This window comes from Fusarium sambucinum, chromosome I (assembly GCF_050947815.1).
Source record: "Fusarium sambucinum isolate potato_lamoka chromosome I, whole genome shotgun sequence".
Lineage (NCBI taxonomy): Eukaryota > Fungi > Ascomycota > Sordariomycetes > Hypocreales > Nectriaceae > Fusarium > Fusarium sambucinum.
In genome coordinates this window covers 7,578,039-7,601,848 of record NC_139294.1, presented here as the reverse complement: position 1 = coordinate 7,601,848, position 23,810 = coordinate 7,578,039, and the positions used below count along the sequence as shown (strand labels likewise).

The 23,810-nt window shown below is 49.3% G+C and overlaps 1 protein-coding gene across 1 annotated transcript; it reads left to right on the top strand.

Annotated features, from left to right (window-relative positions):
• Positions 1-590: 590 nt before the first annotated feature.
• FSST1_005193 (uncharacterized protein) lies at positions 591-23,459 on the top strand (the record flags this gene model as incomplete). The annotated part of the gene is made up of 2 exons (XM_083231445.1): positions 591-13,034; positions 13,083-23,459. 2 exons carry the CDS (start codon positions 591-593, stop codon positions 23,457-23,459), a joined length of 22,821 nt encoding a protein of 7,606 aa, XP_083088623.1.
• Positions 23,460-23,810: the final 351 nt, after the last annotated feature.

Sequence of the window (23,810 nt, the reverse complement as noted above, 5' to 3'; positions counted from 1 at the left end):
TTGCAAAACTGGTGGCTGGACCCGAGCTGTAGGATGTCACGGGGGTGAAATATAAACAACAAAAGCAATAAAGCCAACATCCCCTGGTTGGTCTACACTTTTCGTCCCTGCTACTGACATGTAAGGGAGTGGATAAGGGGTGGAGAAACTTGTTGCCTCATCTCAAAAGGAGGAGATATTCTTAGGAACTCTTGTAATAAACCAAGGTCTTGTTTCCCCGGCTGTTACGCCACGCGTGTAATGAAACTAGATGCAAGGTTCTATCTAGCTGAAAGCCAAGGTAGGTCCTCGGAGTGACCTCTTCCATTACACCCTGGACTTTCACTCGAATCGTGCTTCTTCCCGTATGACCAGACATCTGTAGCAAGGATATATCCGGCTTGTCGTCCGTTCGAACTGCGTTCTGCCGCGTCTTTTTGCAAAGTACAACATCAAATCGAACTGTATCACACCAACGAACACTTCGAGATTACTATCTTGAAATTTACTATTTGCAAAGAATTCTTTTATCATATTTACCCTTAATATCCTGTACAACGGCTCCATCAACCTGTGGCTGTGTCAACCTTGAGAGCCAGGCATTGCCAGATATGGAGCCAACCATTTTTACTGCATCTGAAATGGGTCAGGAAGATCAGGTCACCATCTCAAGCATTTCCAGCCGTCTGGTACACGATGTCAGTGAAGATCTTACCAAGCCGTGTAACATGTTTTGCATGGCATGGGCGATCCTCCTGGAACGTTTCACTGGACTCGACCGTGTGTGCTTCGGGTTCCGGAGTGAGCACATGATTACCGAAGAATCGGGAAAATGCACAGACGGCGTTACATCTGCAATGCAGGTGCACGTCGCTGCCGATCAATGTCTTGATGACATTCTTGCTGGAAACGGTTTCACCTCAGTGATGGTACCAGAGACCGAAGCCAAAACCCTATTCAACACCACACTCTCCATCTGTAACTTGGGCAGCCAGCCTATATGTGAAAATGGAGCCTATAATATCTATTCATGGTGCAAGGTTCACATGTCGATCGACCCTGCCACTATGAAAACCTTATTGTCATGGGATCCTGCTTTCATGACAAAAGAACAGGCAGAGACCATTAGCAGCACCTACAGCAAGATATTCCAGGGTATTGCTACACAAAAGAAAATTGCTGTCTCCGCTCTCAACTGCTGCAGTGAACAAGATGAGCTGAAGATTCTGTCTTGGAACGGGTCTCCATTAAGCAATGTACAGAAGTGTATTCATCAAGCTGTATCAGAGCAAGGAGTGCTAAGACCAGACGCAGAGGCAGTCTGTTCTTGGGACGGGAGTTTTTCTTATTCTCAGCTATTGACTCTGTCAGACCGTCTCGCCTTTCACTTGCAAGAGTTAGGTGTTGGTGCCGAGATCTTCGTACCAATTTGCTTCGACAAATCCAAATGGACCGTTGTTGCCATGCTGGCCATTCTCAAAGCTGGTGGCATATTCGTACCACTTGATCCGACCCAGCCGTTGATGCGCTTGCAAGGTCTGGCACACAAGGTAGATGCAAAGACTATCTTGTGTTCACCCCAACACGAAGAAATGTTGGAGAGCATAGCATCAAAGGTGATCCCTGTGGATGCCCAGCTGTTCGAGAAACTCACAGAACAGACAGTAGAAGTCGACTGTGGTTTGTGGAGCTCCGGAGCCTACATGATCTTCACCTCTGGAACCACTGGGGAGCCCAAGGGTGCCTTGATACAGCATGGTGCTTTGCTATCCAGCGCTCTTGCCCACGGGCCTGCTATGATGATGGACAGCAACACAAGATCACTTCATTTCGCTGCATCGACTTTTGATGTGAGTATCACTGAGATCTTGACTTGCTTGATCTTGGGTGGTTGTGTTTGTATACCAAGCGAGGAGGCCCGACTGAACGCCATCGAGGAGGCTATTACGCAGCTTCGAGTCAACTGGGCGCTATTGACACCGACGTTTGTGAAATTCATCAACCCTGCCAATGTCCCATCGTTAAAGACTCTTGTCACTGGCGGAGAAGCCATGACACAAGCTGTCATTCGATCATGGTCTCATATCAATCTGATCAACTGTTATGGCCCTGCAGAAACATCTGTTGTCTCACATGTTCATCGGGGAATGAGAGAAGGCAAGAACCCATTGAACATTGGTTATCAGGTCGGTATCCACTGCTGGGTTGTTGATCGGTATAATTACGATCGTCTCATGCCAATCGGAGCTGTCGGCGAGCTTGTTATCGAAAGCCACACACTCGCCCGGGAATACTACAAAGAGCCCGAGAAGACAAGCGAGGCATTCATTGTTGATCCTGAATGGACTCTCAGTCAGCCGCACCGTGGCAACCTGAGAAGAATGTACAAGACAGGTGACCTCGTTAGATACAATTCCGACGGCTCTTTTCACATCGCTGGACGAAAGGATGCACAGATCAAGTTTCATGGACAGCGAATTGAGCTGGGTGAGATCGAGTACCATCTTAACGTCGGTATCGGTATCAAGCATGGCATGGTCGTTCTTCCCAAGGCAGGGTTCTGTGAAGGGAGACTACTGGCGATTGTTCAATTAAGTGATGCATTGGGCAACGATCTAGTACCAAACGGTCAGCCTTACAAGCTGGTTGATGGTCCCCTGGAACAGGTCGCACTTGCCAAGGTTGAAGAGACTAAGCAACTTCTCGCCAAAAGGCTGCCTTCATACATGATTCCTTCCACGTGGCTTGCGGTTGAGTTCATTCCTCGTCTACAATCAGGAAAGCTCGACCGCAGGCAGACAGGGAAGTGGTTGGAGGACATGAGCGAGGCCATCTACAGGAAACTCAACCCTGTAGCCATCGGTGACCCCTCGGAGACTTTGACATTCTCCAACGAGACCGAGTCCCAGTTACACAACATCTGGACTCATGTTCTCAATCTCAAAACGGAACAGCTTGGCCTCAGCCAGTCCTTCCTGAGTGTCGGTGGTGACTCTATCTCAGCCATGCAGGTTATGAGCGAGTGCAAGAAACGCGGCTTGGGATTAACTGTCTCTCACATCATCAGTTCCAAGTCCATCAGCGCTCTTGCTAAGCACGTGAAGGATATTGAGAAGCCACAGCTACTCCAAGAGACCACTGAAACGCTTTTTGAACTGTCGCCTATTCAGAAGCTCTATTTCTCAAGACCGAATCATGACCAGGGCCACTACAACCAAAGCTTCCTTCTGCGCATGAGTCGGCATGTCGACGAACCCGCTATGCGCAGAGCTATTGAGGCTACCATACGGAGACACTCAATGCTTCGCGCTAGATTCAGCCAAGACTCTAGTGGCATGTGGCAGCAGAGAGTCACCGACACCATTGAGAGCTCCTTTCGCTTGCGATCCGTTCAATTAACCTCAAAGGAAGAGCTCTGTGATGCACTTGTTGACAGCCAGACATGTCTTGACCATTCCAACGGCCCACTCCTCGCTGCCGACCTTATCGATGAAGAGGGCCAAGACCAACGTCTGTTCGTTGTCGCTCATCATCTAGTCATAGACCTTGTCTCTTGGAGGATTATCCTTCAAGAGTTAGAGGAGCTATTACTACGACCTGAACTGAGTCCCGATATGGATAGACCCTTGCCTTTCCAGGCTTGGTGCAAGATGCAACAAGAGCATGCTAGTGCTCAGGCACCGGAGCGAGCACTTCCAATCCATGGAATCCCTGATGGGGACTCTGCCTATTGGGGAATGGAGGGTACACCCAACGTTTATGGTCAGATGGTCTATGAAGGATTCGAAGTTGGATCTGCACAGACGTCTCTGCTATTATCCAAGTGCCATGATGCCTTGCGCACTGAGATCCCAGACGTTCTCATGGCAGCCATGGTCTACTCCTTTGGCCAGACATTCACTGACCGTCAAATTCCGGCAATCTTTGCTGAAGGGCATGGCCGAGAGCCTTGGGACCATTCCATTGACTTGTCCAACGTGGTTGGATGGTTCACAACCATTTACCCGGTCTTTGCTGGCTCTAATGCATCTTCAACTCTTATTGACACCATCAAAATGGTAAAGGATGGCCGACGGAAGATCCCCGATAGCGGAAGGCCTTACTTTGCTAGCCGCTGGTTGACACAGGACGGTGAGAGCGCTTTCTCTCGTCACTGGCCACTGGAGATCACGTTCAATTATCTTGGTCAATATCAGCAACTAGAACGTGAGGGCGCTCTGTTTACACCCATCGGGGATATCGCAGGAGAAGTCAGAAGTGCTACTGATGGCGCTGACGTCGGCTCTTCAACGACTTGCATCTCTCTCTTTGAGGTTTCCGCTGTCATCACGAGGGGGACTCTACGATTCTCATTTTTGTTCAACCGCAACATGAAGCATCAGTCCCAGATTCGAAAGTGGATTGCCTCGTGCGAACAGAATATTGGCCTTCTTGTTGAGTCCTTAGCTATCATGCCATCAGAGCCAACATTGAGCGACTTTCCACTCATATCCCTGACCTACGATCGCCTTCGCCTGTTGACGCAAGAGAAGCTTCCTGAGGTTGGCATTGAAGACATCAGCAGGGTCGAGGACATTTACCCTTGTTCACCAATGCAATCAGGACTTTTAGTTAGCACGACAAAGGACAGCGCCGCATATGCTGCTTACACACTCCATGAAGTCAAGAGCAGGAATGGCGGATCAGTCGATGTGACGAAGCTTGCCAATGCCTGGAAGCGCATGGTAGACTACCATCCCATGTTGAGAACAGTCTTCGTGGAGAGTGTGACTCTTGACGACTCTCTATTTGACCAAGTGGTTCTGAGGGAAATTCAAGTCCCTCTCGTTATGTCCGAATTTGAGACAGATGATGAGGCGATCAGTACTCTGGACATGCCGCGACAACACAAGGATTATTCTCAGCTACTACATGTGTTTGAGATTTGCAAGTCCAAGACGGGCAAGGTCTTTTGCAAGTTAGACATTAGTCATGTCATCATGGATGGGACTTCTCTATCTATTCTGTTTCGCGACCTCTCAATGGCCTACGCTGGTATACTTGGGTCTGACAAAGGTCCTCCCTACAGTGAATACATCAGAAGCCTCCAATACCAGGATCTCCAGCATGGAATAGAGTATTGGAAGTCATATCTGATGGATATAGAACCTTGCCATTTCCCCGTTCTTGATGATGGTGAAGTGGCCGAGTCGAGGGAGATGAGGTACTTCAGAGTTCAGTTCGACGAGCTAGCCCAGCTACAGAGCTTGTGTGACGATCGGGGAGTTACCATCGTGAACGCTATCTATGCTGCTTGGGCGTTGGTACTACGTTTGTACACTGCGTCAGAGGAAGTCTGTTTCGGCTATCTCACATCCGCTCGCGACTCTCCAATTCAGGGCATCGAGGATGTTATTGGGCCTGTCATCAACATGGTTACATGCCGTGCCAACATTTCCAATTCGACAACTCTAGGTGCTGTGATGGCTGTTGTGCAGAAGGACTTCCTGAACAGCCTGGAGTATCGCCACATCCCGCTTGCACAAGTTCAACACGCCCTGAAGCTATCCGATACTGCTCTGTTCAACACGGCATTATCGTACAGAAAGCTTCCACCCGCACCGAAGAATGCCCCAGATGTTGTGTTTGAAGAAGTTCGTCCGACTTATGATCCTGACGAGTACGATGTGTCTATCAACATTGAGGCTGGTGAGAATGACATGGCTATTGACTTGATGTACTGGTCGGATACAATGTCAGACGGACAAGCTAAAAATGTTGCGAGCGCCTTCACCACAGCGCTCAGTAACATCCTGCACTACAGCGACCAACCGATTACCCAGCTCAACCACCTTGGTCCTCAACACCATCATCAAATCTGGCAGTGGAATCATATTATTCCTGAGGCTGCTGAAAGCTGCGTGCATGATCTGTTCAAAGAGCAGATGATCATACGCCCTGAGGCTCCTGCAGTTGCTTCATGGGACGCCGACTTTACCTATGCAGAGCTTGATACCGCCTCTACCAAGCTAGCTCATCATATCGCTGACCTAGGCGTTGGTTTGGAGAAATGTGTGCTGGTCTGTTTTGACAAATCAGCTTTTACAGTCGTCGCTATGTTGGCTGTTCTGAAGGCAGGTGGTGTGTGTGTCCCTCTAGATCCAGCCTACCCAGACGCCGCAATCAGACTCCGCGCTGAGGATACAAGCGCCTCAATTGCCGTTGTGTCCTCCTCAATGGCGTCCCGACTAAGCAGCATAGTCGAGAAGACAGTGGTAGTGGACGCACAACTCCTCCAAACCATCTCAAAGACTACAATTCTTCCCCAGACTTATCCCCACAACGCATGCTTCGTCATATACACTTCTGGAAGCACTGGCCGACCTAAAGGTGTTGTTTTGGAGCACAGAGGAATTGCCACTAATGTAAAGTACTCTGGACCGAAGCTTGGCTACAGCAAGGAATCGAGGGTGCTTCAATTCGCCTCTTATACCTTCGACAACAGCCTATCTGAGATATTCACTACACTTGCTCTTGGAGGTTGCGTATGCGTGCCGTCAGAACACGAGAGATTCCATGACCTGGCTGGCGCCATCAACCGCTACAAGGTGACACTGGCTGACATCACTCCGACGGTTGCCTGTTTGATCAACCCGTTGGACGTTCCAACTTTGAAGACTTTGGCTCTGGGAGGCGAGGCCGTGACTCAGAAGTGTGTTGAGATCTGGCGCGACTTCGTGTCTCTACAGTGTTGTTATGGACCATCCGAGTGCTCTGTCAATTCTACCCACTCTGGTGAGATCGCTCAACCGGGCAAGGCCACCAACATTGGTCGTGCTGTCGGCAGTGTCACTTGGATAGTCGACAGTACTGATCACAACAGCCTTGTGCCGATTGGCTGCATTGGAGAGCTCCTCGTTGACGGTCCCATTGTCTCTCGTGGCTACCTCAATCTGCCCGAGAAGATGGCACAGTCTTTTGTGGCACCATCCTCCACGATTGGAGACATCTGTCGCGATGGCAACCTGAGTCGTAAGCTTTACAAGACTGGTGATCTAGTGCGCTATAACTCTGATGGCACACTTACATACTTCGGACGCAAGGACACCCAGGTAAAGCTTCATGGTCAGCGTATAGAACTGGAAGAAATTGAACATCACCTTGAGAAAAGCCTCCCCCAGCACTGGACGTCTGCCGTTGAGCTCATCCAGTTTGAAGGTAAAAAATCTCTTGCCAGTTTTATTTGCGCCGACTCAGGTGCCATTCTTAATGACGGGACCGAAGGAAGCAGCGTATTGGCCATGGATGATTCATTCAGATCGCTGGCCAAAGAATTGGAGATCAGCCTCTCGAACAGTATTCCTGCTTACATGATCCCTTCTGTCTGGTTTCCAGTTTCACAGATGCCCTTGACCTCGTCAGGAAAGCTGGACCGCCGAAGCCTTCGGTCCCTAGTTCAATCAGTGCCTGCAGCACAGATGACCTCTTACAAGTTGGCATTGAAGAGTGGAAGAGCCCCGTCCAGCGACATGGAGAAGCAATTGGCTGATATGTGGGCTCAAGTGCTAAACTTGGATGCGAACACCATTGGGGTCGAGGATCACTTTTTCAGGCTTGGGGGAGACTCTATCGCCGCGATGCAGTTGGTGACGCTTGCGAGAAAGTCAAACATCAATCTCACTGTTACTGGTGTCTTCCAGAAAGTGTCTCTGCAAGATATGGCTCAATCGGCACTCCCATTATCCAGAGCTGCAGCCACAGCTGTCAAGCCGTTTTCGCTATTATCCAACGTGATCTCAATGGATGCATTGGAAGAGGAGATCGGAGCTGCGGCTCGAATTAATGTCGGGGATGTACAAGACATTTACCCCTGTACTCCTATCCAAGAGGGTCTCATGGCTCTGTCAGCCAAGGAGCCTGGAGCGTACGTCGCCCAGTTTGTCTTCCAAATGCCGGATGGCACAGACATCGATATCTTCAAGACGGCATGGCGGCTCGTAATAGAAGCCGAGGGAAGTCTTCGGACCAGACTTGTACAGACGACCAATAACGGTATCTTGAATGTGGTCGTGAAAGAGGATGTTCCTCAATGGACCACTTTTGGCAACCTCTTGGATGTCCAAGTTCTTCGATCCCAGCTTCTGTCGAGTAATGGCGGAAAACTGACTGACTACGCCATTGTTGAAGATGAATCTGGTGTCTTATTCGTGTGGACTATTCATCATGCTCTCTACGACGGCTGGTGTCTGCCTCTTATCTTGGACAAGGTCAAGCAATGTTACGAGAACATCCAGCAACCCGCACCTGAACCCATCGGCAGCGGCCCCAGCTACGCTAGGTTCATTCGGTATCTTACCGAGATTGACTCTAGCCAAGATGTCAAGTTCTGGGAGTCCTATCTCGCTGATATCGCTACACAACACTTTCCTCGCCTTCCTAATCCCGACTATAAGTCAAATGCGAGTGGTCTCATTATTCACAAGACTAGTTTCGACCATAACAACGATGGTATGAAGACTTCTGGATTGGGAGTAACCACAGCCACAATGATCCGGTCGGCCTGGGCATTGGCAGTGTCGACCTATGCAGCATCAGACGATGTCGTCTTTTGGGAAACCATGACAGGCCGTGATGCTCCCGTCGACGGCATCGAGGAGATGATAGGCGCTACACTGGCTACTGTTCCAACACGTATAGTACTTGACCGCTCACAAAAGGTCTCTGACCTTCTCAGCTCCGTCCAAGCCCAGTCTGCAGTGGCCAGAATGCACCAATTCACAGGCATTCATCGTATCAAACGTATCAACAATGATACTGCCTTTGCTTGTGGCGCACAGAACCTTTTGGCCATCAACTATGGACCACGGAAGTCGACAGACACATTTTGGTGTGACCAGACGAACGAGATGGCTGGGACCAACTTTTACTCTTACCCTCTTATGCTATCTTGTCACGTTGCAGATGGCGAGCTTGAGACTGTTGTTCATTTTGACCCCGAAGTTATTTGCGAGTCACAAATGCATCGCATCATGGATCAGTTCGCACTGATGTTGACGACAGTTACGTCCGGAGAGCTGATGGATAAGAAACTGAATGACCTCGAACTCATCAGCACACGGGATTACCAGTCGCTTTCTGAGACGAACAGTCAAGTGGTTCCTTCATACGACACGCTTGTACACGATGTTATCAGAGCGACAGGAACACTACAATCGCAAGATAAGGTAGCCGTCTGCGCGTCGGATCAGAGCCTAACGTACTCGGATCTGGATTCTCAAGCGACACATCTCGCATCTGTCCTGATTGAAGCTGGCATTCGACCCAACACATTCGTTCCTTTCTGCATGGAGAAGTCATCTATGGTCGTTGTATCAATTCTCGCCATCTTGAAGTCCGGTGCTGCATTCGTGCCCTTGGACTATGCTCACCCTGACGCCCGTATCAGTGGTATTATTACCGACGTCGAGGCCTCCATTGTCCTAGCATCCCCCCAGTATGCTGAACGCCTGACTAGGCTAGGCCAGAAGGTCATCTCTGTATCCAAAACTATGATGCAGGACTCGGTACTACCACATGGGCATGACTTGTCTGTGCCTCCCAAGTCTCCAGCCTATTGCATTTTCACATCTGGCACGACTGGACGGCCCAAGGGGACGATCATCAACCACTCTGCCTTCTGCACTGGAGCGATGGCCCATGGAAAGGCTATGGGAATGACTGAATTATCTCGAGTGTTGCAATTTGCTGCGCATACCTTTGATGCAAGCATAATGGAAACTCTCAGCACCCTAATTCACGGCGGAACTGTTTGCGTACCTTCTGAGGAAGAACGTAGCAACGATATCGCAGGGTTTATTCGTCGCTTGAGGGTCAATTGGGCTCTGTTGACACCCTCTGTAGCTCAGCTGATTGAGCCATCTACTGTTCCTGAGCTCAAGACGCTGGTTCTTGGAGGCGAGGCTATGTCTCGTGTCCATGTATCGACTTGGGCACCATTTGTCCAATTGATGAACGCCTATGGACCTAGTGAGACTTCAGTTGTCGCAACAGTTAACTCGAGTGTTGGGCAAGACTCTAGCCCAGCCAATATTGGTCGTGCTGTGGGAGGTCTTTGTTGGGTCGTCGACTCTACCAACCACGACAGACTTGTACCTATTGGCGTGGTTGGAGAACTCTTGGTGGAAGGGCCAATTCTCGCTGAAGGGTATCTCAAGAATCCGCACAAGAATGCAGAGTCTTTTATCACCAACCCGCGATGGTGTAGCAAGTTTCCCAGTGAGACTGCAAGCAACGAGCGCAGATTCTACAGAACCGGTGATCTTGTCAAAATCAACAGAGATGGTTCTCTCGAGTTTCAAGGACGAAAGGACAATCAAGTCAAGATTAACGGCCAGAGACTTGAGTTGTCGGAGATTGAACATCACCTGAGCGCAGACACGGCTGTTCAATCTTGTTTGGCATTTATCCCGAAGAGTGGACAGCTCAAACACCGCTTAGTCGCAATGCTTTCACTGCATTCCACATTCGTTTCAACAGCAGCTGATGAGATGCAACTTGTGATTGACTTTACGCCTTCTGAATTGGCAAGTGTGCGTGACAGCCTCACCGGACATTTGGCCGCTTACATGATCCCATCTACGTGGATCATCGTCAATCACATTCCTCTCTTGCCATCTGGAAAGCTTGACCGGAGAAAGGCTGTTGACTGGGTTGAGGCACTGTCCCCCGAACAATACCAGATGGCTCTCTGTGCGCAAGAAGAGACCCAATCATCTGGTCTAGACCGAGAAGCTACAAACATCGAGACTAAGCTTAGGGCTACCTGGGCTAGAGTCTTAGGCATTGAGGTTGATAGCGTGTCATTTGCGCGATCATTCATTCAATCGGGAGGAGACTCAATCTCGGCGATGCAGCTGGTGGCGGTCTGCAGGTCTTCCAACATGTCGCTCTCAGTCAGCCAAATTATGCAAAGCAAGTCCATCATTGAGCTCGCATCGTTTGTTCAGGCTGTAGAGGACGTGAAACACGAAGATGAAGAAGAAAACAAACCATTTCCTCTGTCGCCCATCCAGAAGCTTTACTTTGAGCACATGTGCTCTGAGTCTACTCACTTCAACCAGAGCATGGTTCTGGAGACCACGCGGAAAGTCACACCTCGTGATTTGTCGAATGCCTTGGAAACCATCGTCAAAACCCACAGCATGTTACGTGCTCGCTTCGCCGATACTGATGGGGCCTATTCTCAGCGTATAACTACCGATGTTGACGGTTCCTATGCTTTGGAATCGCATGTGGGTGTGAATCAATGTCGCGCTTCTGAGTTGATTGAGAAGACGCAAACATCTTTGAACATCTTTGACGGACCATTACTCGCAGCGGCGAACATCGAGATAGAGGACCCTGAAAAGCAAATCGTCTTTTTAGCAGCCCATCACCTTGTTGTTGATGTTGTCTCTTGGAACATCATTCTGCAAGATCTGGAAGGGCTGTTATCATCATCAGTCTCTAGTTTGGCTAAACCACTTTCGTTCCAGTCATGGAACTTGCTGCAGCTCGAAGAAACCCGCAACGAAACACTGGATCGCGTCTTCCACGATGTTCCCGTACCTGCGCAAGATCTCACCTACTGGGAAATGCAAGATGTACCCAACCTCCATGGCGACACAATTACGGAGACAACAGAAATCGCTTCTGATGTGTCGCTTCGACTATTGGGCCCTTGCCATGAAGCATTCAACACGGATATTGTTGATGTCTTAATTGGTTCTTTGCTATTGTCATTTTATGAATCATTTCCCGGCCGGCTCTCAATGCCTACTATATTCAATGAGGGTCACGGCAGAGAGCCAAGAGATAACAAGCTAGATCTGTCGCGTACCATAGGGTGGTTCACAACCCTTTGTCCTATACATCTACCCGAGTCCTTACCCGCAGAGCCGGATATTCTTGATATCATTTGTTGGGTGAGAGACTTTAGACGGCGAATTCCTGGCAAGGGTCGCCCTTATTTTGCCTACCAGATGCTGTCTGAGGCAGGCCACACCCACTCTCCAGAATGGCCTGTGGAACTAGCTTTCAACTTTCTTGGTCAAAGGCAGAAGAACGAATTGGAAGGGTCAGTCTTCAAGTCAACTGACGGCATGTTTGAGTCAGCAGCTTCACAGACTGATATTGGAGTCGATGTGCCACGACTCGCACTCATCGAGATATCTGCTTCGTTCTGTAGGGATGTCTTGAGCTTCAGCTTCTCCTACAACAGACAAATGAAGCATCAACATTGCATTTCAGAGTGGATCAAGAATTTCTCGAACTCTCTCCAGACCGTTATCGAACGAATGTCTCAAGTCAAGTCTGAACCTCGAGATCCCGACGTCTCTCTCCTTCCGCTTGCATTCAGAGGTGCTTCCAAGGTCGACGAAAGACTTGCCGAAACGGGCATCTCTTTTCGGAACGACGTTGAAGCTGTCTATCCTTGCTCTCCAGTTCAGATGGGTATTCTCTTTGCCCAGATCAGAAATACCAAGTTCTATTCGTACTCTGTAACATTTGGGATTGACTGCGTCGAGCCAAGTCATTCTGTAGACGTGCATCGCCTTGCAGATGCATGGCAGCGAGTTATTCAGCGTCATTCAACTCTCCGAACTATTTTTGTTGACTCTCTATTGGACGAGGGCGGCATCAACCAAGTAGTTCTGCGCAACCATTGCGCTGAAGTTTCCGTCTTCGAATGTGCCGATGACGAGCGACTCCAAATGATGACTGAGCGCTTTTCACCAGAAATCATGAGTAGTAGGCCGCCTCACCATCTCAGCATCTTCAACAGCACAGAAGGAAAGGTTACCTGCCTTTTGGAGATGAGCCACGCCTTATGCGATGGAACTTCTATGCCAATTCTGTTCCGCGACCTGGCAATGGCTTACGACGGATCTTTGAACTCGATAAGTGTTTCGACCTACAGAGATTATGTCTCTCATCTACAAGTTCAGGGCTCTCATGACATCGAATACTGGCGTGAGTACTTGAATGATGTCGAACCCTGTCACTTGCCTTCAGTGTCAAGATCCACACTCCCCAAGGTATTGAGATATCTGGACCAGACCATCTCCCATGCAAATGATTTACAGGCATTCTGTACCGGGGCAGGCGTCACATTATCCAACGTTCTTCAACTCACCTGGGCGTTGGTTCTGCAAGCCTATACAGGTCATGACGATGTCTGCTTCGGATATCTCGTTGCAGATAGAGATGTCCATGTTCCAAATATCGACAACGCGATTGGAGTTTTCATCAACATGCTGGTTCTTCGAGTGCGCCTTGATGCGTCTAAAACGGTTGGAGACACCCTTAGCATGGTTCAACGAGACCTTAGTGCCGCGATGGCACACAGGAACGTCTCACTTGCCGACGTACAGCGCGTGACAGACTTACGCAACGAACCACTTTTCAACACTGCGTACTCCTTCCAACGAAGATCCGTCGACAAGTCCATGCAAACCGGATCTATCTCCTTTGACGTCAAGGGCGCACAGGACCCTAATGAGTATGATTTGACTGTCAACGTTGAAGTCTGGGAGCAAGCTGCAGAACTCCAACTATGTTACTGGACGGACAAGATATCTGATTCACAAGCCAGGAGCCTTGCCTCTACGTTTGACAAGGTCCTGACTTCAATCATCACGTGCAACTTGTCGCTTCCTACCGATCAGCTCGATATTCTCAGTGACGATTGCACGCAACAATTGATGGGTTGGAACAACACCCAACCAGCGCTATTAAACCAATGCGTCCATCATGTGTTCGAGCGAAATGTCCAGCGCCTTGCCCATGATACCACGGCCATCGAAGCCTGGGATGCAAGATTTACTTACAGTGAGGTTGATGTGGTATCTTCGCGACTGGCCCATCATTTAGTATCTCTTGGGGTCGTGCCAGAGATGTATGTGCCTCTCTGTTTCGAGAAGTCTGCATGGACACCAATCGCCATGCTTGCAGTTCTCAAGGCTGGCGCTGCCTTTGTTCCAATTGATCCCAATCACCCGCCTGAGCGAATCGAGTTCCTCGTCCGAAACATCAACGCTAAACTCATCCTATGCTCAACATCCTTGATGCACAAGTTCGACATGGACGTACCGATCCTCCCCATCAGTTTCGAGACTAGTTTTGAACTATCTTCCTTGCCAGAAACTCCGCCCTCTATCCCAGTTCAACCCGGCAACGCGGCATACATCATCTTCACATCGGGGACGACCGGTGTACCCAAGGGCACTATCATTGAGCATGGGGCGTTTACTACTGGAGGAACTGCTCATGCGGCAGCTATTAAAATGACGTCCGACTCTAGAGTCCTCCAATTTGCGTCGCACACGTTTGACGCTAGTATCATGGAGATTTTGACCACCTTCCTGGTAGGCGGATGTGTATGCATTCCTTCCGAGGAGGAGCGTATGAACGACCTAGCAGGTGCCATCTCGAAATATGATGTTAACTGGGCTTTACTTACACCATCTGTGGCAAAAGTTCTCAAGCCAGGTAGCGTTCCAGGCCTCAAGGTTCTTGTTACTGGTGGTGAAGCAATGACAACAGATCACATCACTAAGTGGTCAAGACATGCTGCGCTTATTAATGCCTATGGACCAAGCGAGGCTTCGGTCATCGCTGCATCTCACATCAAGGTTGACCAGCTTGGAGAAGTCCTCAACGAAGAACCTGCCAACATCGGTCACGCTGTCGGCTGTCGAGTCTGGGTAGTCGATTCTTATAACCACAATCGTCTCATGCCTATTGGAAGTATCGGGGAGCTTCTTGTAGAAGGCCCTATTGTGGCACGGGGCTATCTGAGTAACGAAGCCAAGACAAGAGATGCTTTCATTGACTATCCGCCATGGCGTGCAAACATGAAGCTCAGCGGTGACCGAGTGGACCGGATGTACAAGACTGGCGATTTGGTCGCGTATAACTGGGACGGTTCTTTGAACTATTTCTCGCGCAAGGACACACAGATCAAGCTCAACGGACAACGCATTGAGCTTGGTGAGATCGAACACCATGTCAGGGCTAATTTGCCAACAAATGTTCAATCCGCTGTGGAACTGGTTACTCCTCAGGGCAAGACATCAACCAAGATGCTGGCCGCTTTCTTCACTATTGATGAACATGCCAACGAGGAGGCTGTAAAGGAAGCGAACGACCCTCTCTTACCCATGTCGAGTGCTTACATGGAGATTGGCCAGTCACTCAAGACGTCAATCAAGATTGCCCTCCCGTCGCACATGGTACCAGCTATGTATGTCCCAGTAGCCAAGATGCCTTGGACCTCGGCTGGAAAACTGGATCGTCAGAAACTGAAGGCTATCGCCCAGTCCATACTATCAAAGGATATTGGGTACTACAAGCTGGTTGGTGCTAGTAACAGCCGAGTTCCGACTACTACGACACAGCGCAAGTTGCAGAAGATCTGGGCAAATATTCTCAACATACCGACCAGCGCTATTAGTATTGATGACAGCTTTTTCAGACTTGGCGGTGATTCTATCAGCGCTATGAAGGTTGTCTCTGCCGCTAGGATGGAGAATGTCTCCCTTACCGTTATGGACATACTCAAGAGCCCCACGTTATCGGAGATGGCCACATGTTGTAGCCATTCTAAGCACACTACCATTGTGGACGTTGAGCCCTTTTCACTGTTGCATGACGTCGAATCTCCCGCTTTGCTTCTCGATGAGATTGCCGAGTGTTGTGACATTCACACAAGTCAAATACAAGACTTGTATACTTGCAGTTCCCTCCAAGAAGGCCTTGTGGCTGCCTCAATGCAGCAAACCGGCGCCTACGTGGCCAGATACATCTTCAAGGTGCCATCGACTATCGACGTTGAGCGTCTCCAATTGGCATGGCAGAGGACTTCCGACCAAGTCGACATCTTAAGATCACGCATCGTAAACTCTCGATCCCTCAAGAGTTACCAAGTTATACTGGAACCTCATGCGATTGACTGGGAATACTATAGTAGCCTCGAAGCTGATGCTAGCCAGACCATGCCACTACCTGAACGAAACGGAGGGCGGCTGGCTAGGTATGCGATCGTTGGTTCTTCCGATTCTGACCTTCGTTACTTTGTATGGACAGTACACCACGCCCTTTACGATGCCTGGAGTATGCCATCTTTACTCAAGCTTGTTTCACAGTTCTACCAAGAAGCGAGTACGGAGAAGCTTGTACCAGTTGTTCCATACGCCAACTTCGCTAGATACTTGATTGGCACCGATGCACAAGCTTCTGATGAGTTCTGGAGGGCAACGTTCCAAAACGCGTCAACCGTGTCTCACTTCCCGACCATCACTCCATCGGACGCTGAGTCATCCCATTCTTCACTTCAATATACAATTCAGTGCAGAAAGGATGGCATTGGCGCTGGTATTACTATCCCAACCATCATTCGTGGAGCTTGGGCGCTACTTCTTGGAGCTCATACTGGGTCTGATGATGTCGCCTTCGGTGAGACATTGTCTGGTCGCGACATTGCTTTGGAGCATGTTGAAGATATCCTCGGCCCAACTCTCACGACAGTGCCCCGGAGGGTCCAGATTGATCGAGGCACCACAGTGGGCCACTTTCTGGACACCATTCATAGGCATTCAGTCGAAGTCATTCCCTATCAGCATGCCGGTCTTCAGCACATTAAACGTCTCGGGGGATCAATTGCGGTTGCTAGCGACTTCAGAAACCTGCTTGTTATCCAGTCCAGCGATGAAGTAATAGAACAACAAGACCTTCTACAGCCTCTTGATGAACAAGTGAACCACAAGAACTTCTTCACTTATCCACTGGTTATTGAGTGCTCAATTGAACTGAACAAGTTGGTGTTGACCATTCACCACAACGAGACCGTCATGACAAACTGGCAGGCAGAGCGCCTCGCTCACCAATTCGACGTACTTGTTAAGCAGCTCAGCCATCTATCCCAGGAGCCGAATCACAAATTGGCGGAGATTCAGTTCTGCGACGAACAGGATCTCCAGATAATCAAGGGCTGGAATAAGGGAACTCGAGATATTGCGCATGATAGTATCTCCAGCCTTTTCTGGCAGGCAGTAGCCACGTACCATGATGCTACCGCTATCCAGGCTTGGGATGGTCATCTTACCTATGGTTCCTTAGCAGAGCACGCTGGACGTCTTGGCAAGCGCCTTGTCCAGAAGGGCGTCAGGCCCGAAACAATGGTGCCCTGCTGTATGGACAAGTCTCTCTGGACTACCGTGGCGATGGTTGCTGTGATTCTTGCTGGCGGTACCATTATACCGTTGGATCCCGCTCATCCCCGTGCTCGACATGCAGAGATCGCCCGGGAATGCAAGGCCAGCATTGCTCTATGTTCGCCACAGTACCAAGACCGATTTGAAGACGTTTCTGATACAGTTATTGCGGTCGACCAAGACCTCTTCCATAAAGAGCTTTGTCAAGAGCATGTCATTCCTGAAGACCTACCAACTGTGACAGACAAGAACGCAGCCTTCGTTATTTACACTTCTGGCAGCACTGGTAAGGCAAAGGGTGTTGTCATTGAGCATGGCTCATTTGTGGCGAGTTCCAGAGCCTACACAGAACGCATGCATCTCGTGAATACCTCGAGAGTCTTTCACTTTACGTCGTACGCTTTCGACATCGCTATGGGAGAAACATTTAGCACGCTCATTACGGGTGCATGTCTTTGTGTTCCCAGTGAAGAAATGAGGGTCACTGATTTGCCGGGTGCCATGAATACTCTCGAGGCTACGTGGGCCTTTTTGACCCCCTCGCTGGCCAACATGCAGGATTCCTCCATGTTCAAGACCCTCCAAACACTTGTCTGTGGAGGTGAAGCTATGACATCAGAAACTATCAGCAAGTGGTCGCACAAGGTCAAGTTGATCAATGGCTATGGGCCTGCTGAATGTACGGTGTATGCTGTCACCAATTCCAACGTCGCTGAAGATCAAGATCCTTCCAATATCGGCCATGCTACGCAGGGCTGTCACACTTGGATCGTTGATACCAGAGATCACAATCAGCTTGTTCCTGTGGGCTGTGAAGGCGAACTGCTCATTAGTGGTCCCATCCTGTCTCGAGGTTACCTTAATGACAGTACAAAGACATCACAACTGTTCATCAAAGACCCGGCATGGATGCACCACTTTGTCGACGAGAAGCACCAACAACCAGTTCGTCTGTACAAGACAGGCGACATGGTCAGGTATCGACCAGATGGTGGTTTGACCTTCATTGGCCGCAAGGATAATCAGGTGAAGCTTCACGGTCAGCGCATGGAGCTAGGCGAGATCGAGGCGTGTCTTGAATCTGACTCACGGCTTCGCAATGCTCTGGTCGCACTACCAAAGTCTGGAGTCTTCAAAGGCCGACTGGTGGCCGTTCTCTCGTTCAAGAACCCTGATTCTCACAATCCAGGACTTGTTTCTGCACAATTTAGTCCAATTTCTGAGTCTGCCATGGAGGTAGCTCGACTCAATGTTCCTGACTTGCAGCACATTCTTTCCGAAAACCTACCGCCTTACATGATGCCTTCATCATGGCTTGTGGTCGATGCTATTCCCTTGTTGCTATCAGGGAAGCTCGACAGGACCAGTACTCAGACATGGCTCGCTGAAATGGATGCGGAAATGCCCGAATTTATTCTCAACCAACCAGACAGCCAAGCTGCTGTCGAATCCGACACGACACTGGTTGGTCAACTTCTGAGACGCATCTGGGCTTCAGTTCTCCGCATTCCGCACGAAGCTACACTACCGAGTCGCTCCTTCATCTCGCTCGGTGGAGACTCCATCATGGCCATGCAAGTCATGTCTCGTTGTCGCGATCACTCGATTCAATTGACCATGCGAGATATCATGAGTGGCAAATCCATCATCGACTTAGTTGCCCTCATTGAGAAGGAAGGTCGCGGGAGGCAGAATGGCATTCCCGACTATGAAGATGACAACAGTCAACCATTTGCGTTGTCACCGATCCAACAGCTATTCTTCAACAACAGTTCCAACAAGGACCGTGGAGACCGTTTCAACCAAAGCCAGCTCTTTTCGGTCAAGAAGTCCATTGAAGCAGGTAATATCGCCAACGCCATTCATTCATTAGTCCAGAGACACCCAATGCTTCGTGCGCGATTCAACAAGTCTGCGACTATTGGCCAATGGTCTCAGCACATTGCTCCAGATACCGAAGATTCCTACAGTTTTCATTTCCACGAGGTCAGCGATCCCTCCCAAATCGCCCAATACATCGCTACCAGCCAAGAGAGTATCGATATCTCAAGCCCAGTGTTTATCGTTGACCTGTTCAGAATGCCCGATGGCTTTCAACATGTCTCCATGATCGCTCACCATCTCGTTGTTGACGTTGTTTCCTGGATCAACATCGCTCAAGACCTCGAGACATTGCTTTCATCTTCACGTTCAATGTCACCAAAGCCTCTATCGTTCCGAAGGTGGAATGCAGCACAGATTGAGCATGCCATATCAATGCAGAAGGGAATCGAGGATCTACTGCCATTCCCTTTGCGACCTGCAAATCTAGACTTCTGGGGTGTTTCAGACATCCCGAACAGCTATTCACAGGTCACTCAGCAATCATTTACTCTTTCAGACACCGACACCGTCTCTCTTCTGTTAGAAGACGCACATCGAACACTCAGAACCGAACCTCTGGATCTTTTCATCTCAGCGCTGTTCATGTCATTTGGACAGTGCTTCCCAGACCGTGAGCTTCCAACATTGTTCAATGAAAGCCACGGCCGTGAACCGTGGGATGACTCGATTGACCTTTCCCAAACTGTCGGATGGTTCACCTCACTTTGTCCTATCGATGTATCACATCACAACGTCGACCCTACCGACACTATTGACTTTGTTCGCAGAGTCAAAGACTCAAGACGTGCCATACCCGACAACGGCCGCCCTTACTTCGCTCAACGCTATCTTGCCAATTCCACAAACCTCTCTCCTGACAGTCATGAGCCAATGGAGATCTTATTGAACTTCCTAGGCCGGTCACAACAAATGGATGGAGACGAATCTCTTCTACGCCCGTTCAATCTCTCCATGAGCGAGGAAGAAATGGCATCTATGTCAGATGTTGGCCCCGAAACACGTCGTCTAGCTCTATTTGAGCTCTCCATTTCTATTCTGAATGACGGCATCCATTTCAACTTCATGTACAACAAGAACATGCTACACCAAGACCTCATCAAGCAGTGGGTGACCACCTGCAAGGAGGTTCTCAGCGACATGGCAACGGAGCTCAGCGCCGCTCCATCCTGTCCCACTATCAGCGACTTTCCACTCATGTCGTTGGACTATGCCAAACTTGACAGGCTGGTTGCCAAGTCTCTACCCACTGCTCATGTTCGTTTCGATGAGGTGGAAGACATATATCCATGCTCGCCTATGCAGATGGGTATACTTCTAAGCCAACTTCTAGATCCCTCTCAATACTTGTTCCACACCATCCTTGAAGTTTCCGCCTCTAACAACTCAACCATCAATTCTACAAAGCTTGCTCAGGCCTGCTCGGAAGTCATTGAACGTCACGCCGCACTTCGAACTCTCTTCATCGAGAGTGTTCGCAGTGGAGGTTCCTTTGACCAGGTCGTTATACGCCCTGGCAAGCCTCGAATTCACACCATCAAATGTCGGGAGATTGATGTCATGGCAAAGTTGAACGCCAGGTCACTCGCAAAGGCCAACAAGAGACACGGAACGCACATTCTTCCCTATCAGATCACAATATGCGAAACGACGCACGGCAAAGTTTTCATCAAGCTTGAGATGAACCACGCTGTAACGGACGGTGCGTCCACAGCAATCATCGTTCGCGACATCTCCAGCGCATACGCCAATAGCCTCCACCCCACCAAGCCTCCATCATACAAGGAATACATCAGTTACATTTCTAAACAACCGACTGATTCAAGTTTGATGTACTGGAAGAGCTATCTCTCTGGCGCCAGGTATACCGAATTTCCATCCATGAACTCGGATCATATGGCAAATCGGAGTCTGGGCTCCATTGCCGTCGAGTTTGACAGATTCTCAGAACTTCACTCACTTGGATCGGATACTGGTGTGACAATCTCAAACATCATCATGGTGGCGTGGGCACTCGTCCTTCGTAAATACACCGGTTCCCAAGATGTCTGCTTTGGGTATCTGGCTTCTGGTCGCGACGCTGACATCGATGGTGTCGATGAGATCGTCGGGCCATTGATCAACATGCTTGTCTTCCGCTTCCAATTCACTCACGGAATGCTTCTCAAGAGACTCTTCCTCGACACACAAGAGGATTACGCCAACAGTCTTCCACATCAGCATTTCTCTCTCGGCCGTGTTAGTCATGAACTGGGACAATCGAAACGAGGTTTCTTTAACACGGCAGTGTCCATTCAAAATTCCGGTTCTTCAGCACATTCAGAAGTCAGTGCTCTACAGTTTGAATCCGTGGATGCCTTCGATCCAAGTGAATATGCTGTTACGCTCAACGCAAACACCACTCGCGACGATGAAGGGATCGTGTTCCGATATTGGACCAACATCCTTTCCAATGCACAAGCTAAAGACCTTGCCATCGTCATGTCTGAGGTACTGAGCGACTTTATCGATCACGGTGAGGAAGCTTTGTCGCATCTGCGGGTTTCACGAAATTCGGCAATGCCCATCAATACCGCAGGAGTACTAGATGGATGGACCTTCCAGCACAGCCATACGAGCCGACAGGTTCAAACACCCACATCGACAATGAGTAGCTATTCTACAGGACCTAGTGCCACACTTTTCTCGCCATCTACATCTTGGGGTTCGTTGCCACGAGACAAGGATCAGCTCTATATGAAGCTATCCACATTGTGGGAGCATCACCTTGATGTTGCATCAACTGATATCACATACGAGAGGAGCTTTTTCGAGTGCGGTGGTGACTCTATCATTGCCATGGCAATGGTGGGCGATGCTAGAGATCAGGATTTGCCGCTCACCGTGGCTGACATCTTCAAAAACCCGACCTTTGGCCCCATGCTGAATTGTCTCAGAGACAAGTCCTACAGAGACGCAGACATGGTTTCTAGTGATGGGAACACATCGCTCTTAAGCTCAAAGAAGGAAGCCATCGCGATGGATCAACATGTTTATGAACCACTCTCTCTTCTATTCCAACAAAATGCTGAACAGTTCGTCCGAGAGCATGTTTGTCCTGTTGTTGGAGTTTCCCGAGCCAGCATCACAGATGTTCTACCAACAACCAACTTCCAGTCTCAAGCCGTTGAGGGAAGCCTTCTTGAATCAAGATGGATGCTGAATCATTTCTTCCTCGACGGTACAGGGTCGCTTGATATTGCCCTTTTACAAGAGAGTATCACAAATGTCATTGCCGCCTACGACATATTGCGTACCGTCTTCGTTCCATACCAGGAAACCTACTTGCAGGTCGTCCTCCGCCACGTTCAGTCTGAGCTTATTCTCCATGATGTGGACGACATTGAGCAGTTTACGTCGGAACTCGAATCAGATCACCTACGTCAAACTCCCAGGCCTGAGAAATCTTCTCTCCGCTTTATTCTTGCCCGACACAAATCCTCAGAACGACACAGGATCTTTATCAGACTGTCTCACGCCCTTTACGACGGTGTTTGCTTCCCCGCCATCCTTAACGCCTTGAAGGCCTCATATGAAGGCGAGCATATTGTCGCGACACCTTCGTATGCGACTTATATCCACGGCTTGTTTGGCAAGGCCAATTCTGATCAATACACCTACTGGAGATCCCTCCTCAAGAATTCCGCCCCAACAAACCTCGTCCCACGACAATGCGACTTGATGCGCACAAGTCCTACGCAGGCAATGAAACGAACTGTAGCCACACACTCGCTCGCTGCTTTCAACATCACGACTGCTACTGTTGTCAAGGCAGCCTGGTCTTTGGTTCTGGCCAAAAATACCGGGACAACTGATATTGTCTTTGGTCACCTCATTAGTGGGCGCAACTCACGCCATGTTCCTGGTATCGAAGCTATCGTCGGCCCTTGCCTCAATGTGGTTCCTGTACGCGTGCAATTACAAGACTCTTGGACGGTGCTAGACCTTCTTCAACACATTCAGCACCAGCAAGTAGACAACATACCGTACGAATCACTTGGCTTCAGAGACATCATCAAAGGCTGCACGAACTGGAACGACAATGGAGCAAACGGGTTTTCTACCATTGTCCAGCATCAGAGCATGTCTCAAACTGGCAGCCTGGACATCGGACCAAGCACGTACAAGGTTGGCGTGGTAGCTTCTCAGGAAGACACGGCCGACTTTAGCGTTGTGACCACACCACAGGACTCAAGCAGCATTGAGGTCTGTTTCTTGTATCGCCAAGATGGGGCTGAAAGAATGAAGTTGGCTGAGAAATTGTTTAATTGTCTTTGCACAATAATCACGGACTTCTCTACAAATGTGGAGGTGCCGGTGATTGTTTAGTTTGGGTTTTGTTTTGGTTCAATGTTATTTCTTATGTATTGCAAGGTTTTAGTCATTTTTTTTATAATTTAATTGTATCTTTCAACTTGGTCTAATTTCTATGGGGTTTGACAAGTTAACATCACATCGAGGAGTAATAAATGCATTCATGTTAAATTGATCGTCAGTTAATCTTGCGTGACGCATGTGAATAAATAAATTGAGCGGTAGTGAAGAGGCATTCGCATCAGAAACCCTGTGGTATAGGGTTAGCATGTGACGCATCTTCCAGGCTTTCCAGCATGTCTATGGCCAGGAGACAGTTTGAACTGGTCTTTATCTACAGGTCACGCCCCTGCCTGTAGCGAGAAT